Raw genomic sequence first — 19,220 nt, forward strand, 5'->3', positions numbered from 1 at the left:
CTAATAATGATTCAAAAAATTAAAAAATAAACTTATATAATATAATGGTGGTGAAATTCTTAAAAGAACTGTTTTCGATAGTTTTCAATAAAATTTACTTGATAAAAAACTTATATATCAACTTTAACTTCGTTATTTTCAAGCGCCTTCTTTCAACTATTAGCCTGTAAACTATGCAATGAACTGAAAAAGTACACGGTATCTATACTAGGACTAACTACCCGCGGCTTCCAGGCTCTGTGCTGTCTCTATATATCTATATATATATCTTCCATCCGGCGATTTTAAAGATTCCGCCCCGCGTGGCGATGGCGGAAATCAACAATTAAAATACTGCAGTTACTTACATTACATAGACATATAGCAGTCAGGGTAAATACCTAATTAGGCGGCATGACCTAATTAGGCGTGGAGCACGTTTGCTACGCGAAGTATACCAAGAGGATTATTGAGATTCTCAAAATTTCGATAGAAAAAAACCCCTATAAAAACAGTTTAAGGAGATATGACTGATATTTTTTCACGAAAAGGTAGGTTATTATTTTGTCTAATAGAACAAATAAGTTTGGACCAAGCAGCTCTTATAAATGTTAGCTAAAAATGCCAGTAAATAGGCTTTGTACCCCCCTACCCCCGTTATTTCTCGATTTTCCGTTTGCCGGAAGCGAAAGACTGGGAAGTACACTCAAGCAATCAGAAAACGGCTATCGTCTAAATTGAATTATCGTGTATTTTACAGACCTCACACAAATACATACTTTATACCAAGTCCTGATAATAATTGGCTTAGCTGGCATGCTATTTCTCTTAATATTTCCACTTGGAAAGCTTATATATACCTTTTGAAGGCACATTATATTAATTTGAACACTTAGCTGTCTCACAAACAACATCTAACAATCTACAAAACAGAATTAAAAGTCTCGAAACTGATCTTCTCAAGTCACAGCAATACAGCCGAGAATGTATCGACATCGACGGAATTGACGAAATGATTGAAGATAGTCAGTTAGAGGACAAGGTCAGTAACATTCTTAACGATATCGGCGTAAACATCGAACCGAAAACAGACATACAAGCCTGTCACAGAATTGGAAAGAGAAATTCAGTTATCGTTAAATTTTCCAATCGGTAGACTGTAAATAAGATAATTAGCAAGAAAAATTTACTAAAAGAAATTCCCGAAAATAAGGTGTACATCAACGAAAGTCTTTGTCCGCTAAATAGAAAAATTCGTGGAAGATGTAATAGACTTTTTAAAAGCAACAAGATCAGCAAATTGAGAACTAAGAACGGGATGGTTCAAATAAAAGTAAACCAAGACAATCTTTTTATCGACATAGACCATGAAGATGTTCTAAAAGATTTGTTTCCTGATTTCGTATTCGAATTCTAGAAAACATAATCAAATAAGCGCAGCCGTTGTTGTTTTTAGTCTTATTTACAAGCGAGACTATGTTATTTCTAGTGTGCATTCCAAAATGGCGGTGTAAACACGATTGTACGATCGTAATGTTTCTGTTCTCTTTTGTTTTTGCTTATATCATTTAAGTTGTTTCCAATATTGTTGTTAACTTTTATATTTTTTATATCATCCTTACAATGCTTATTTTTCATGCCCCTTAGTATTGTTTTGTATTGCTATTCCCTTGTGTCTAGCTAGCTAACATTATTTTGTTTTTGTTTATTTTTGTGTCTAGTTTGTGTGTGAAAAATGTGCCTTGCAATCCCTTTCCCTTGTAGTGTGTGTGGAAAATCAGTGAATGACAACCATACTGCAGTGTTTTGTGATCTCTGCAAATTATGGTCTCATACCAAATGTAACAACATTACAGCTAGTGAATATATTCTGCTCCAAGACTCACCATTTAACTGGGCCTGTCAAAAATGCCTTAGAAATGCTCTTCCCCCAGGAAATGTTTTCTCTGACGACTCTACTAACATGAGTACTACCTCTCCTCCTGACTTTTCAAATTCCAGTTCTGCAAAAAATACTAAACTAAAATCTTTTTTGTCCCGCTTGAATGATCTCAATAACTTTTACGAGACTGTAAAAGAAAATATGGGTGTTGAGGGTGTCAACTGTAGGTACTATGATACAGACGAATTTACATCATTAAACTTGGACAACATGAAAGCTCTTTCTTTTTTTCACATGAATATAGCATCTCTGAGTCTGCATTTTGATGAGCTTAAAGCTCTCCTCCAAAACCTTGAATTTGCTTTCGATATCATTGGTATAACTGAAACAAAATTCCAAGATAAAATCATCCCAAGTAATGTTTCACTTTCAAATTATACAATTGAGCACACTCCATGTGATGGAGAAAAGGGGGGAGCATTACTTTATGTATCCAACAGTCTTAATTATACTCGTGTTGATCTAGATAAACTTGCCTATAGGTCACTTAAAGTGGAATCTAAATTTATTGAAGTCATTCGCAAAAACCGAAAAAATGTTGTTGTAGGTTGTATCTACAGACATCCTAAAATGCCTGTTGAGATCTTCAACAATGATATTTTAATGCCTCTCCTGGAAAAAATCTCGCTTGAAAAAAAATCTCTGACACTGATGGGTGACTTCAACATCGATATTATGCAAGTAAATACTAATACTCATGCAACAAATTTCTTAGATATTATTAATTCTTTTGGACTTTTTCCTCATATTGTCCTGCCTACTAGAGTGACTGAGTCAAGTCAAACTATCATAGATAATATTTTCACTACCCTTGATGAATTGAACACTATTTCTGGTAATGTTATAACATGCATCTCTGATCACTTGCCTCAGTTCCTTATTATCAATGGAACTAATGAAAAGTCTAAGCCACAAAAACTGAAAGTGAGAGACTGGTCTAAATTTAACGAAACCAATTTCTCAAATGAAGTCTCTGCATTAAATTGGGAAAATGTACTTTGTACAGGTGATAAAGATGTAAACACATCTTTTAACAATTTTTTCAAAGCCATTGAGGACATTTTGGATATCCATGTTCCATATAAAACTATATTATCAACAAAATCAAAAACTGAACCACAAAATCCTTGGATGACCAAAGGTATTCTAAAATCCATGAAAATCCGTGACAAACTTTATAAATCTTTTATGTGTGCAAAAAACCCTATCATTAAGTCTAACATCCAAGAAAGATATAAAAGATATCGTAATAGGATTGTATCCTTGTGTCGAACCAGTAAGAAGAATTACTATTCTGATTATTTCAAAAAAAACATCCAGAATATTGGTAACATTTGGAAAGGTATAAGGTCCTTAATCTCTTCTAGTAGTCGCAATGAATCTAATTTAATCTCACTTAACATTAATAAATCTATAACCACAGATCCCTTAACTGTAGCCAATACTTTCAACAACTTTTTTTCTTCTGTCGCAACAAACCTTCGCAAGAAAATTCCTCACACACCTAAAAACTTTAATCAGTTTCTAAAAAACAGTGTACCCAATTCAATGTTCCTGTCACCCACCACTCCAGAGGAGATTTTGAAATATTTATCTACTATAAACTCTAAAAAGTCCAGTGGTCCATCAAGTATTCCTTATAATGTTTTGAGTCTTATTAAAAATGAAATTGCTTGTCCCTTATCTAAAATTATTAATCTCTCATTTACCTTAGGTGTTTTTCCAACTCAACTTAAATTAACTAAAGTCATCCCTATTCACAAGAAAGAATCCAAACTCGACTGCACAAACTATAGACCAATCTCATTGTTATCAAATATTGACAAAATTTTTGAGAAACTGATTCATGATAGACTTTATAAGTTCCTTAACAAAAACAAGGTCCTATATTCACAACAGTTTGGCTTTAGAAAAAACTATTCCACTTCACAAACCTTGCTTAACATGATTCAAAAAATTGCTGACAACCTAGACAAAGGTAATTATGTTTGTGGAATTTTTGTAGATCTCCAAAAAGCTTTCGATACTGTTGACCATGAAATCTTATTGAAAAAATTGTTTCATTATGGCGTTAGAGGTAATGTCTTAAATTTATTAAAATCCTATCTTTCTGACCGTGATCAGTTTGTCTCCATTAAAGGTATTTTCTCAAATAAGGTATTTATGAAGCATGGTGTTCCTCAAGGATCTGTACTTGGCCCACTTCTTTTCTTGCTCTATATTAATGACTTACACGAAGCAATAAAATTTTCCCTAGTTCATCACTTTGCTGACGATACAAACTTGCTGCATTTTAATCCCTCATTGAAATCCCTCGTTAAAAAAGTCAATCTTGATCTTAGATTCCTCTGGCACTGGCTCAGTGCTAACAAAATATCTCTTAATGCTAGTAAAACGGAATATATACTCTTTAGACATCCCTCTAAACCCTTTAACTGTGAAGTTAAGCTTTCTATTGGTGGTCAAAAGGTTTTTCCTAGTGAAACTATAAAATATCTTGGTGTACTGCTTGATTCTAACCTAGGATGGAAGTCCCAGATTAATTCAGTTGCAACCAAATTGAAAAAGGTTAATGGAATCATTGCAAAAATAAGACATTATGTGCCAATGGATGTTCTTCTGTCAGTTTATAATGCTCTTTTCCACTCAAATCTAAATTATTGCACCCAAGTCTGGGGTCAGTCCATAAGTTTACAAGTGAACCGAATCACTGTCCTTCAAAATTGTGCTTTACGTCTTATGAATTTTGCCAACCATAGAACAAATGCAAACCAATATTATAAAGATTTAGGCATCCTTAAATTCACAGATACTGTGAAACTGCAAAATGTATTATTTATTTATAATTTATTTCACAACAATCTACCTGTTCCTCTGATTGGTACCTTTTCAATTGACTTCTCTCACTCTCATAATACTCGTGCTAACAGCCTAGGCCTTATAAATTTGCGTGCTGTTCGTACTTCTGCATTTGGTTTGAAATCCATTAGGCATCAAAGTGTCCTATCATGGTCTAGTTGTCAGAATACCTTACCTGAAATAAGACTTTTAGATCTCCCTTTGCATAGACTTAAATCTCTAATAAAGCATACATTGTTGTCTAATTATGTTTAATTTTTATATACCTAAAATTACTATTGTTCACAATCACTTTCACACCACTTTTTTCTTGGGATTTGCAATTGCAATATTTTTCACATTTTTTCGCTTGTCTGTCTTGTTTTGTAGTGTTGTCTGTGTAAGTTGTGTGTTTTGTATTGTCCACGGTGGCTGTCATACTTCGAGCTCTGCTAACTTTGGCAGTTTCCGGGGTTTACTAGGGCAAAATTTTTAATTAATAATGTATATTTATCTCCTAGTAAACTGAAATATATGTTTATTTCATTCATTCATTCATTCATTCATAGCTAGCTAGCTACTAGATAGCTACCTCCAGTCAGAAGAAGAAAATTCAATTCATAATGATTAACAAAACTCTTTTTTTTAAATTTTATTACACGATTTTAAATATTTCCTAAAACTCAAGTTGCTTCTTTTTTTTGTTGCATCGTGGAAATAAATTTAAGTCACCAATCCAAGACTAACGGGAAAATGCCTCTTTATTCTTTAAGGTATTTGCTCATTTGTGGTTAAAAACTTTTGTACTTTTGCTACTAGGGTCTTTTTACTGATATATGTTCTAAATCTGAACTATTTTATCAAATGGTGCCTTTACCTGGAAATTCTACTTTGTTTACCTACTTTCGCATGTTGTTAAATTCTTCAACACTCGAACCTTGCAATAAATTTTTCAAGAAGTGAGCTTATGTACGACGTGTGAAGTCACGAATGACCAATTGGACTTTTGTTCAATAATGGTGGCGACCGTTTATGTAATTATTGTTTTTGGGAGATCAAGTTTGGACATTATATATTTAAAAAAGATAAAAAAATTTAGGGCTTCATCATTTTCTTTACAATCCTATGTTTTTGCATTGTGTTTCATGAGCTTACAATAATGTGGTATAGCTAAGCTATGATACGTAAAAACTACTCCTGAATGACCCTTTAAGAATGTGAAACCACATAATACACCTCAATCAAATTTCGTGTTTTTCGTAACTTTTGTGTTCATTATGGTAGATTAGTATGCGTGTCAACTCACCAAAAAGCCATAAGTATAAGGGCAACCTTGAGCATATTGTTAAATACAATTTGTACTTTCCAAATGGAAAACAGTGCTCTCAATTCTGTTGTCTTGGCCACAAAAAGTAGTGATCTATATTTTATGTGGTTAGCCTCATTAATTCCAATAAATTTACCCTGTCAATTTTTTTCCAGGAGGGACAACATAGACGGTTCTAGAGTGTTAAAAAGCTTCCATTTGAGCTACAGAAACCCTTTAAATTTCTGTTCAATAAGGAACAACTGTTATGTGGGATTGAACCCATATGAATATAGTCTAGTAAACTAAACTCATCATTTTTTCCCTTTTTGATATTTTTGATAGAGAAGAAAAAAAAGAGAGTTTAGAATAACCTACCTTGACAGTTAACATTCAAACTGACAACTGATTTCAAAATCAAAAACATTAGCCACTTAAATTTCACAGTATTGTTTTTAAATATTCGCATAATTATTTTGGAAGTCACTTTAAAACATGGCAGAAGGAAAGTAGACATCTCTTGTGGCCTATGGAGTTGCAGAGGCTGCACAAAATTGGCTTCCAACTCCTTAATCGTGATATTGATAGTGTTAATAATGACGACAGGAAAAAAAAGTGTGTAAATGGATCGGTGTGTGACAAGTGCTATAGAGGAATAGGAGTACTGGAGAAAGCAAAAGAACTCAGATTGAGGTGGAAAAACTGTAGATTTAAACGAAAATGTAAAATTGCTGACGATCAGGTAATTCATGAGCGATTTTTTTGTGTTATTCTTTTCTTTGTATCGTTGATACTATATACACTAGTTTTTTTCATAGAATGCTTCAGAACTAGATTCCTTAAATATCGTAGTTGAAAACGAGTGCAAACAGGAAATGGCAAGAGTTGAGCGTGACAATTTAATGACAGACGTCTCTGTCGATGCTTTAGTCAATTTTAATGACGCGAAATTCTTAGAAAGGATGGAAGAACTTTGCCCAATCCTGTCGGCTGCGAGGTGCAGTAGCTGGAGAGAAAGGGTAAGATCGATGACTGTCCAAGAGATACGGAGAGCAACAAAATGTTACGAATATGTTCTATACGCTTAATATTTTACAGGGTATATATTGGACAACAAGTGGCGTGTTTCGGAATCCTGTTCAAAGCAAGATATCATAAAAGCAGAGCCTGTATAGTCTCGCATCGCAATGACCAGCTGTTCATTGCCGCTGGTGCTAAGAAGCAGGCGTTTAAATGGTTCAATGCCCTTGGTGTAACCAATAGTTATCAAACTGCATTGAACAAAAACAAGAAATTAGCCTGTAATCATGACCGAGACGTTAAAGGTTGGAAAAATATGATAGAATCCAATGATCCGGAGAGTGTTGGGTACCAGGTAATACTTTTTTCTCTAGTAATTCAGAAACGTTGCATTTCAAATATAAGCTGCATATATATTGTATGTTGGCAGATTATTGGCGATAATCTAGACTACGAAGTTAACGTCAGACACCAAGGAATCAACAATCCCAATAGGAGTCATCACTGGTTTCATTACATAGCTGTTAAAGATCGCGTGCACCCCTCTCAAGGTCATTTTCAAATTATTTATTTTTATGTCAAATGCAATAAATGGAATTGGCTTAAATTTTATAAATATGTTTGGGTATATCATGATTGATTGATTTAGATCCTAAAAGTTTTGAAGATTACAGGCGTGCAAGTGTTCTACCAGATAACCACACGCTCGTGATGTTGGCAGATAATTTCAAGCACTTGGTAACAAGAACTATCGTATCCTTCATACCAGCGTTTGAATCTTTCAAGAAACATACGCAGAAACATATAGCACATCCATTTGTCGATGAAATGTCGAAAAAATCAGAGGTGGTTAGTCTTGGACTGTTGTTGGAGTCGGAAAACACGGCATCTGGAATTACTAAGATCTTACGTCATATACAGAAAGAATATGTGCCACAATCGATAAACGAAAACGGAAAATTGGAGGTCAGTAAATTCATAACAAAATTATATGTTTGCCTCGCCGTTTTGACATAAAAAATGTTCTCTCTTTTTTCAGATACTTCAACCGATTCCTTTTGGTGGGGACCAATTGACTGAGGAACGTTCTATCAACATCATTCGCGCTTTTCTGGATGGCGATACCAGCTACGATCGTATTGAAGGTCTACAACCCAAATTTGAAGACTGGCACTTGAAAATGACTCTTTACAAGGTATCAATTTTTTTTTAAACTGAAAAATCCCGAAATTTTGATGGAAGTGATATCACTTTCACCTACTTTCCCGATGTATCAGACAGTTTAAATAATAAAGTGTTTCGTTAAGATTGGCTTTTTCGTAAAGAGACATCAGGCGCAGAGTTTGGAACGACACAGAGGGCGATGAACGTGTTACGTACAAGCAATGCTAAAAAAGGTCCACATGCTGCAATGAATGCCTACGGTGAATTTTCGGATAAAGAACTAGATGCACAAATAGTCGCTATTACAATGGAGCACTTCAACATGGCAACATTTGAAGGTCTTTATGTTACAAATTATTCATGCAAATTTATATAAATTGTTTACTAAATTTGAAACTTATTTCTTCATTAAGATGACCCAGTACCAACAAATATCAAAACAGGATGTGAGGAAGAGAAACGAAAATGGATTTCTATGCATGTTGAAGATATAATAAAAAGGTAGATTTATGTGATAATATATGTTCAGTAATGTCGTCACTAATAAAATTACATTTCATCGTATACTAAATAACAAATGTCTAGATACACAGTAGCATATGCTGACAACATAGGCAATGTAAGAGAAAAACTTAAACAAGAAGGCATAAGAAAGCTGAAAATATTCATCTGCTCCAAAAATGCTACTGGAGTATGTAATCATTGCCCCTTCAAATCCGCACGTACGAGGGATCTTCATGAGAAACTGAAGCATAACATGGACAGGTCAGATAATGTATATTTAAATGTAATTATTATGTGAAACCCATGTTCAGTATATATATCGTACCTTTACAGTTAAAATAAAAATAAAAATGTTAAAACTTTTATATTTTCATAGACGCGAACCTGATGTAATACAGCAGCCTATTATAAAGGACCACGTCCTATGTTATCAGAAAGCCTTGTTCACTATCAATCTGCTACTCAAGAACTTGAATGATGCAATAAGACAGGGAGATGGTGAACGATTAATCGAAAGTTATAAGTTGGTTCTGCTTTACTTCAAGGCAACTCAGCGTCACAAATACGCATACACCATCCTGAAGTTGTTATACCGAATCAGATTGGAACCGGAAAATGCATTCAAGTTGACCTGGGGAAGGTTCATTTATACACAGGGATACAAAGGAAGAAATATATCAAATGATCTTCACCTGGGACATTTAAATCATTTTTTAAAGGAATTACTGCGTTCATTGCGTAGCAACATCAATGAAAAAAATGCTGAAAGGGTGTCGTATACATTACAAAATATGAAAGGTAAAAAATATTACAGCTATATGTGAAATACTACTATAATACAATGTAAGATACTATCTGTTAAGAAAAAACATATATTTTATTCAAAAGGAATTGTTGACGACTTGGAAAGGTCACTGGAATTGTCTAAGGTCAAGGGTCATAGAAAGATGCCATCTACTATTGAAGACGTAAAGAAGTTGGCACTTGCATATCATCAGGCTAAAGTATTTAGAGAAACACCAGGAAGAGAATATGAATCGTTTCCAAATTTTAAAGAAACAATATTATGCTCAATAGATGCAGATCATCTACATAAGTGGTTATCACAGAAAGAACACGAATTCAATGAACTTTATACCTGAACCTATTTATTTACTTTTTCATATTTCGTTTTTTGCATTATATTTTATAACTTTGTATATTGTACATACTAACTTAATAAAGTAGGACATTTTGGAGATTGAAATAGGGCCTATCTTTTGTGATTTGTTATTAAAGCAATTTTTAGTAGAGTTTAAGTTTGAGAATAGGTTCTAAATTCAGTTTGTCATTAAAAAAAATCAATAGTCAGGTTCACTGTCATTTGACTCATGTTCAGAGAAATCTGAAAATTCAGGACACTCTAGATTCGTTTTATCAACGATTTCCATGCTATCGTCACATTCTTTGTGAACATCTGGAACTTCAATATCGTGAAACACATCATTGAGTATTAGCATAAGTTCCTTGGAAGTATCTGTACCCAGATTGAGATTATTTTGTATATATTCCATTGAATTTATGTATGGTAAATGCAAAACAATTTCATTTATACAACTCTTTGATAACCCAGTCATCACTTCTCCAGGCACTAGTAACATTGGTTTGGAACATATAGTTTCATGGTACTCAACTAGCATATCTTTGACAAGTTGTTTATCATCTTCTGAAACTTCACGTATAATCTTTTTACCAAATAATTTGGATTCTTTTTCTTCTGTTACAATTTCAAAGGGAAACAACGGACATTCATCACACTCACATTTCCTTGCACAAAATGAACAACAGTTATGGCCAGGTGACAAAGGCATTACACTGTTTCCGTCTTCATTGAATGGAGTGTACAGTGATGTCCTGAAGCAACTCTTTTCATGCGCTAAAAAAAGCAGGGTTAAAAAAGCAGGACAGCGCGAGAGCAGAAAAGAGAGACAGGTATCCTGTCTACTCTTTTCATGGCTCTGAATGTAGGATACCATAGAATTATTTACATTTCCTCTGCCCTGTGGAAAGACATATAGTACTGCATGGCAAAGTCCTTCAATGTTCCGTCCTGCTCGGCCAACCTGTTGGCAATAATCAGCGGTGTCATATGCTGGACCATAATGAACAACAAATTTAACGTTCTTCATGTTAACACCACAACCAAGTGAACTTGTTGCAACTACCAACCGAATAGTACCTGTGTCTGATGTCAGTGCTGATAAAACATTCGATTTTTGGGCTTCCAATGTTCCAGAGTGAAATAAGGCAATTAAGTCGGTAGATTTCATACCATTTCCCAAAGTTTCTCGTTCAATCATCTTACGAACGTGGTAGTAAACAAAACCACACAAAGTCGCTGATCGACAGTAAATTATTACTTTATGTGTATCAGAAACCTCTGATAAAAAAGTGTCAACAATCCACTTCAGACATTGGACATTTTCCCTACTGGAAATATTCAAAACACACAATCGTATATTTTGTCTGTCACTACATACTGATATTACTCTCAGTTTTTTTGATAATCCGCAACTTCTGATAACAAGCTGGGTCAAATCAACATCCACAGTGGCACTGAGGGCAAGAATAGGTAAATCTTGACGACAGATAGACCGCATTTCACTGATTCTACCAAATGCTTCTCTGAATGGCTTGTCCTCATTGCTCATTGGTGAGGCACCCCTAAGATAAGGATATATAAACATTATAAAGCTATAAAATAAAACTTGGTTTAAAAAATGGAAAACGTTTTCATCTTTTACAGAGAGTGGCAGAAAATGAGCCTGCATCTGCATGTACAGTAAAGTTCATGCTGTTTTGCATTAAACTACACTCTCTTTTCTCTCGCTAAAACTAAAGATGCATAGAGGAATATCATGGGGTCAGATTTAGTTATATCTAGCATCATATTATGATGGAGGATGTTATTATACAAAACATACATTCTGAAAATGCTTTCTTTGCAGCTTTGGGGCACCAATAATAAAAATACCATACCATGACACTTTGTGTACTTCATCCACAACAAGGCAAACAGCATTTTCCAGTACAAATTTAGATGAGAGAAACTGTCTTCACCTGGCATTATTAAGCCAAGATTCAGGTGTGCCAATCAAAATATTGAAATTGCCAGATATAATATCCCCATAATCATCGCAATCTAGTTTGGAAGCCTTTAATCCTAACGCACTTAACGAATTTGCAGATGAAACTTGATCTTGGATTAAAGAAATAAGAGGAGAAACGACTAAAACAAGTGGTGAAGGTGCTATATTTAACTCCAAACACAGGGGCGGATTTTGACTTCGGCCACTTCGGCACTCGCCTAAGGAGAAATTTTGCCAATGAGAAAATCATGTGTATCTAAATATAGAAATTGATTTAAAGCAACGCATAATTTTTATTATAAGCGTTTAATAAGATTCTTTTGCGCCCAGGATCCGAGGTAATATTCTTATCTCCACTCAGGAGTGTTTGCCGAGGCTCGACTCTCCTTCGATGTGCTTTGCCGAAGTACTATGGTTCTTACGGTAGTCGAACTACATTTTGCCGCATTTCGCTGACTTTGTTTCTCTCGATTCCTTTGTTTTCTGCCGTAAAAACAGTCGACTTCGGCGGCTGCCGAGGTGTGGACTTTTGGACTCTCTTAAACACCAGTATAGAAAGTGTTGCGGAGAGGTTGCCAAGGCAAAGGCATTAAGTACGGCACGGCAAAGGCAGGCAAGGAAATAGGAAGAGGAATCAGCAGGGGTAGGCAAGGCATGGGAGGCACAGGCAAGGGCATAGTTAGGCAGGCACCAGAAGAGGCAAAGGCATTAAGCACGGCAAGGAAAGGGCACGGCAAAGGCAGGCAAGGAAACAGAAATCAGCAAGGCAAGGCATGGAAGGCACAGGCACAGGCAATAGTAGGCAGGCAACAGAAAAGGCATAGGAAGGGTAGGCAAAGGCACGGTAAGTGCTGGCAAGGCAAGGCAGGCACCTTAATATAGAAAATCTCTCCCGCTACAACTCAAAGATTTTTAGTAAACCGATTTTTAGTAAACCTTGTCCCTAGGGACATGTGGCGCGTAAGCAGCTATCAACTTGGTGAAATATGAAAAATGCCCCGTAAAAGGGGTTGAAACTGAGTTCCATCACCGGTCTTATTTTGTTTGATTTGAAGAAATATGTCCCTGGACTTTTGTATGACGTATCAGAAATGGCTGAAAAAAATAAAAACGAAAAATGTTTCTTGATAAGGAAATTACTTTTTATAGGGAAGTTATTTACCAATGTAGAAATTATATTTGAAAATTATCTGTACAGAATGTCCGTTTACGGCTGAACACCCCTGCTTCCCCTGTCCGCTTTTGTCCATCCCTAACGTGCCGAGGTGCTTTATGGATGACCCTCATTTGAAAATAAAAACATGAAAACGGAAAACTTTTAATTGTTTATCAACATAATAAATAAAATAAATATAGAGACATAAATACAAGTTTATTTAAATAAATACATTACTTGATAACATTTTATTGTCATTTTATATTACTAAGAATTGTGTTGTTTCAAATTAAAAAGGTCATTGTTTCTTTCCCTTGTATACAAATTTAATGTTGTTTCCCGGATATACAAATTTAATGTATATACAGATGTATATACAGGTGCGGATCCAGGGTTAGTCAGATAAGTCGCGTGACTAAGTGTAAATTTGACGAAAAATGTTAGCCAAGCGAAGATGTCGACGATCCAGGCGTTGCAAACGGAGGGCGTTAAAAATTGTAATTTTTTTACGGCGAAAAGCCATGGTTCACAGCCCTCTCCAATTCGCCTATAGCGATGTTGACGTCAAAGTTGTGACGTCGCTACCATATAGACTGAGAGGGTTGCAAATTATAGCTTACAGATTTTGACTGATTCATTTTGACTAATCAGTCACCCAGTCAGTCAAAAATCAAATAGCTATGGCCCGCAACCCTCCCCATCTCACCTAAGGGGCCTGTGACGTCAAAATCGTGACGTAATTTTCACACTCTATGCGTAGTCCAACAATATGTGGCCCGCAGCCGGCGAAGGAAATTTAGGTTCCGTACTGCGTGGTTACTGATAACCTGTTAGGCTATAGTTTTAACTCCCATCCGCCAGGATTAGTCAAAGACTCACGCCTTTTGGCTTGGATTCTTTCCGTACTATTATTGATTATGGCTGCAGCAGATATGTTGGCGCGGGTGCTTACTGATTTAAAGTGTGATAATTTTGAATCTGTTCGTAAAATGCAAAAAGAACTTTTAGAAAGTGTTTATTCTCGAGCATTTTTGTTGTCTGGGGATATTTATTCCTTGGTTGATAAAAGTCTTCATCGGAATTCAGGTCCAGATATATACCTTCCATCTGAGGCTAGGTGTGAAGATAAAGGAATTATTGCTTTAAGGTGAGAAATATGTTTTTACTCTCCAACACACCTTGCATTTATTTAAAGGTTTTCAGTATATCTGCTACAGAAAGATAGTTGGGGAGAGCTTTATACAACAGACACTAAAACCAAATACAAAAAGATTTAATTAGCTAATAGCTAAGGCTAATACACCTTTACGATAATTCGGAAAAAATAACACTCCATCGCAGCTTATTTTGCAATCAGAGGAGGTAAACATTACACTTTTATAAGAGTTTATTAAGGAGAAAACACGTTTTTTCGTGATAACTTTTCTTGCCACGTTTTGTTTTTAATGAAAAGTACACATAAGTTGTATCTTATTATTATTAACGTTTCCTGAAAATTTGAAAGAAATTAATACAACGGAAGTTAAAAAACTGGAGAAAACTTTTTTCCGATATTGTAAAACGATGGAGAGCCATAGGAACGCATGTACAATTGAATTATCATAAAGGTGTATTGTTTTTGTAATATGAGCTTTGAACAGAATTTTCAGCATTGCGGAGGAATACTTTCTCAATTAATATTTGTGTTGTTATTAGAAGCAAGAACTTGACATCTGGATAAGTAAGGTTGGTGATGAAAATAAACAACTCTTTGAATGACTATTAAGAAACAAAGTTTGTTGAGTAAAAGGTCATGGTAAAATATATTATTTTTAGATCCAATCCATCAGGAGACTGTCTATACAGCTCAGCATCGTTGGTATAGGCATAGGTGATAATTCTCTTGTTGATGTTTTGAGAATCTTGACATCCATAGAACTTTTCTTGCATCCTTCCTTTTATTCCAATCATCCTTGTTTTCAATTTGCTTTTAAAAACCAAAAGGCAAATATTTTTATATCTGAGAAAAGTTTATTCAGATTTTCCCTTTCCCATATTGTTTGTGATATGACTCTTTCTCCTGAGGAGGCAGTTAAAGCAGAAGCAATCTACAACTGTACCCCCAAGACATGGTTTCCTTTTCTATCAATACTTGCCTTGTCAACAGTAATAAAGAGAAAAATTAACACATTTTACCCACAATTCGGTTTGTTACAGTTTGTTACAACTTTCTTTACACAGTGTATATTGCCACACCCATCTATTTTACCTGATGAAGATCAGTTAAAAATTTTATTTTGTTATGAAGATATTGTTAAGTCTGGTGTAGACTTCAAGCCAAATCATTACGTTCCCCTTTTTCCAGGTTGCAACTTTCGTAACTGAAAGTTGCATTTTCCTATTTCAGCATGCAAAAAGCAGTAAAAAGCCCCTCTTAATTCTTCTTTTAAAGTTCAAACGAAACTTGAGTTTAGCCCTATGAATAAACAAATATATCTGAACAAATACATGGGTTGAGGTGTGTTTGTATCATATCACATGTACGTATATTTCATCTTCATTATCCTGATCTTTCCATATTCTTATTGTTTTTGTTATTATTGTGTTTTATTTTGCTGTCCATGGCTGGTGTGATCATTTGATGCACCTAGTCATGCTGATGAAGCCTGATATTGGCAGAAACAGCAGGAGTTTATAAATAATGAAATATATTCACAATTGTCTCACTTTATTATAGTTAATCCCTGTTAATTTTAGTGGTTTTATCTATCTAAAATAAGACGTGTAAGACGGAGATTTGATTCTTATAAAAGATGTTCTTAGCAGATTTTGTTATAGCTTAGCGTTTCTTTTGGTCAATTTTATTAATAACTAGATAAATCGGAAGACAATTTTTCGCGATTTTTGTACCCGCAAAGCTTAAAATTTAGCCCCCAGCTGCTAAATTCAAGACTCAGTCTTGACTAAGTCTTGAAAAAGTCTGGATCCGCCCCTGATATAATATACATAATGTATCTTTAACAGATGATAATAAAATATATGTTTTTTTTATATAAAAAAATACAAGGCTGAACAAGTCTGCCAACATCAGCGAATATAAAAAATCAAAATGCAATAAGCTTCACGCTGGTCTTAGGGTTTCTTCAAATTTAATATTCAAAATTGTTTTGTTTAAAACTCACGTTTTCTTATTAATTTAAATTTATAAAATTACTATTCTAGAAAATATTTTCGTGAGTTTCTTAAAAATAAGAGAAGTCTAATATAACACAATATTACAGCAATATGACCACATAGGAGATAAATTTCTATCCAAAATTTTTTGAAGAGTATACAAGTAGGACAATAGTACAGAAATTTTAATTTTCGGTAGACTAGCACACCAAAAAAGAAGCAAATTTTTTATTTATTTATCTCCTTTGGTGGCCGGACTGTGGGTGCCTACGCTTCCGGGAATTTGCGGCATCCTCCCGGGTAAAAAATCCTTTACCCCCAGCCGCACGCCACAATTGAAAATTTTCGCGGCAAGCGTAGCCACCCATCTCTTTGTTTTCCTCCACGCTCTTCTTAAATAGATCCCACGTTAATTGTGGCTCATTCTCCTTCTAAATAAAAAACAATTATTAATGTAAGTGAAATTTACAAGGAAAACATGATACAAAAAATGTTGCAAACTTACATTTGCACATTGTTTTTTTAGCGAGGTTATCTCCTCCTCATGTTTTTCGTTGTTGTTAATCTGGAAAAAATACATATGCTATATGTTCTACTTTTTTGACAAGGAATGTTCAATAATATACTTGTAAAATTAAATGTCCGAAAAAAGCGCGGTTTGCATCAATTCGCAATATTAAATTTCCGGGAAAATATGTTTTCCATCTCTAAGGCTTGGTTCTCACCTGACACTAAGAGCGATAGAAATTGAGCACTAAGAGCATTGGAAAATGAGCGTCTGTTTTAAAGTGATTTTACACTATAAGAGAAAAATACTTAATATAAGAACTCTTTGAGCATGGAACGTAGAATAAATTCACAATTCACACTCTATTTCGTCATCATTTGGAAATCATGTTCTGTACAAAATACTTCTGCACGAATGTCGGCACCTTTGATCTCAGAAGAAAACAATAAAACGAGCACTAGAATCTTACTGCTATTATCAAAAATTTTTGATAAATGTTTGATAACAGCACTAAGCCTTAGTGCTCGAAAAACAGCACTAATGAGCGACAATGAGCACAACGAGCGTTGAAACTGATTCTCACTTATGAAAAAAACACGAGATATTGCTCGTTAGTGCTCTTTAGTGCCAGGTGAGAACCAAGTTTAGGTAATTAAACTTTTAAGCTTAAGTAATTAAATCTTTTTCAACAAAACAACAATTTAAAAGCATACCCACCTTATCATTTTTTGCTGAATTAAATAAAATTCCAGTAGAAATTATGTAAATGATTTCGGAAAAAATTGGTGACCGAATAGCTTGGCGCTGCAAAACATATTTTTAGCAGAAAAAAAAAACAATTTAACAAAATTTAATTTGTGGCACTTACTATAGTTTCCTTTAATGAAATTAACTCGTCTTTTTGCTCCTCCTACAATATTAAAAATGAAAATAACAAAAAAAGTAAATGCTGATTTTTATAACTAAAATGTGGTGACGAAAACAAGAAGTTGTAAACTTACCATTTGTTTTTTTAAAGAGATTGACTCCTCTTTTATCGTTAGGATTGTACTTCTTAGAAAATCCTATAGCAAATTTGGAAAAAAAAAAAGAAATAAAACAGCATGAATTGTTTTTAAATAAACATATATATATATATTTATTGCTAAGTTACTCTCACTTACCATTTCATTTTTTAGGGAGGTTGTGTCCTCCGACAATTTTTTGGCAATACGCCGAATGAACTTTTTCTTAATAAAAAAGATACATAAAATTAAAGATAAAGAAAACAAGTTAAATAGGTGTAAAAATGATAATAATTAAAGAAATTTCATTTAGGTATAAGGTATAAATTTTGATGTTAACAGTCAATTGTAGGATAGCATTTAAAAATAAAAATACAGTGTATTGGTGACAGAAACAAAGATACATACATTGCCTGTTGCCATGACTATTAGATACTAAAAAGAAAAGAAAAACAGTAAATACAGCTTATACAGTACTACAACAATAAAGAAAAAAGACAGTAAATAATGTAATACTATAATGTAACATGTGTTAACAAGGCTAACACATTACAGGCAGTGATGCCACATCATGTGCAGTCAAATACATGGCGTACACATTACAAGCATCTGCGCCATAACATGTGTTAACAACGATAAAACATTACAGGCAGTGATGCCATATCATGTGCAGTGAAATAACTGGCGTACACATTACAAGCATTTGTGCCATAACATGTGTTAACAACGTTAACACATTACAGGCAGTGATGCCATATCATGTGCAGTCAAATAAGTGGCGTACACATTACAAGCATCCGTGCCATAACATGTGTTAACATCGCTAACACATTACAGGCAGTGATGCCATATCATGTGCAGTCAAATAACTGGCGTACACATTACAAGCATCTGTGCCATAACATGTGTTAACAATGCTAACACATTACAGGCAGTGATGCCATATCATGTGCAGTCAAATACATGGCATACACATTACAAGCATCTGTGCCATAACATGTGTTAACAACGCTAACACATTACAGGCAGTGATGCCATATCATGTGCAGTCAAATAAGTGGCGTAAACATTACAAGCATCCGTGCCATAACGTGTTCTTAGGTTATTATATCATAAAGTAATAATTGATAATTTGTATTTTGCGGTTAAACGGTTTAAAATATTGTTTTTAACATCTGAGCAACTTTATATGTGTATTTGTATACCTCCTACCTCTGCAACACCTCCTCAAAGTCAAAAGTTTATAATAGCAATTCCTTTATATTTTGTGGTTAAATTGGTTTAAAATAATTCCTTTAACTTTTTCTTTATCTTTCCTTTGCCTTTTTCTTTATTGGCAGTCATTTGTGACTCGGATATGGATGATATGTTGCTATATTTTGCTACAAAACAGTTTAACATATTTTTCTGAGTGTCCGAGCAACTTTATATATGTTGCTTGTATGCCTCCTACCTCCACTACACCTCCTCAAAGTAAAAGTTTATAATACCAATGTTTTTATATTTTGCAGTTAAAGC

The 19,220-nt window shown here is 34.4% G+C and overlaps 3 protein-coding genes across 4 annotated transcripts; 2 read left to right on the forward strand and 1 right to left on the reverse strand.

The window, feature by feature from the left end:
• The first annotated feature begins 5,821 nt into the window (after window positions 1-5,821).
• Window positions 5,822-8,323, forward strand: LOC130614336 (uncharacterized). 2 transcript variants are annotated; one of them, XM_057435761.1, is made up of 4 exons: window positions 5,822-7,440; window positions 7,516-7,636; window positions 7,735-8,051; window positions 8,125-8,323. In XM_057435761.1, exons 1-4 carry the CDS (start codon window positions 7,126-7,128, stop codon window positions 8,296-8,298), a joined length of 927 nt encoding a protein of 308 aa, XP_057291744.1. In that variant the 5' UTR covers window positions 5,822-7,125; the 3' UTR covers window positions 8,299-8,323. The 2 variants fall into 2 exon arrangements, with proteins under 2 accessions (XP_057291744.1, XP_057291743.1); XM_057435760.1 differs by having other exon boundaries at window positions 5,822-7,636.
• A 454-nt stretch (window positions 8,324-8,777) lies between these two features.
• LOC130614337 (uncharacterized) lies at window positions 8,778-9,947 on the forward strand. The gene is made up of 2 exons (XM_057435762.1): window positions 8,778-9,014; window positions 9,130-9,947. Exons 1-2 carry the CDS (start codon window positions 8,827-8,829, stop codon window positions 9,575-9,577), a joined length of 636 nt encoding a protein of 211 aa, XP_057291745.1. The 5' UTR covers window positions 8,778-8,826; the 3' UTR covers window positions 9,578-9,947.
• Window positions 9,948-10,093: 146 nt separating this feature from the next.
• LOC130613456 (bifunctional 3'-5' exonuclease/ATP-dependent helicase WRN-like) lies at window positions 10,094-18,291 on the reverse strand. The gene is made up of 11 exons (XM_057434798.1): window positions 18,256-18,291; window positions 18,111-18,137; window positions 17,862-17,927; window positions 17,700-17,762; window positions 17,567-17,608; window positions 17,416-17,502; window positions 16,916-16,921; window positions 16,696-16,755; window positions 16,507-16,621; window positions 11,853-12,099; window positions 10,094-11,456 (listed from the first exon to the last, which is right to left on the reverse strand). The coding sequence occupies exons 1-11, from the start codon at window positions 18,289-18,291 to the stop codon at window positions 10,094-10,096; spliced, it is 2,112 nt and encodes a 703-aa protein (XP_057290781.1).
• Window positions 18,292-19,220: the final 929 nt, after the last annotated feature.

The sequence above is a fragment of the Hydractinia symbiolongicarpus genome, chromosome 11 (genome assembly GCF_029227915.1).
Source record: "Hydractinia symbiolongicarpus strain clone_291-10 chromosome 11, HSymV2.1, whole genome shotgun sequence".
NCBI classification, from domain to species: Eukaryota; Metazoa; Cnidaria; class Hydrozoa; order Anthoathecata; family Hydractiniidae; genus Hydractinia; species Hydractinia symbiolongicarpus.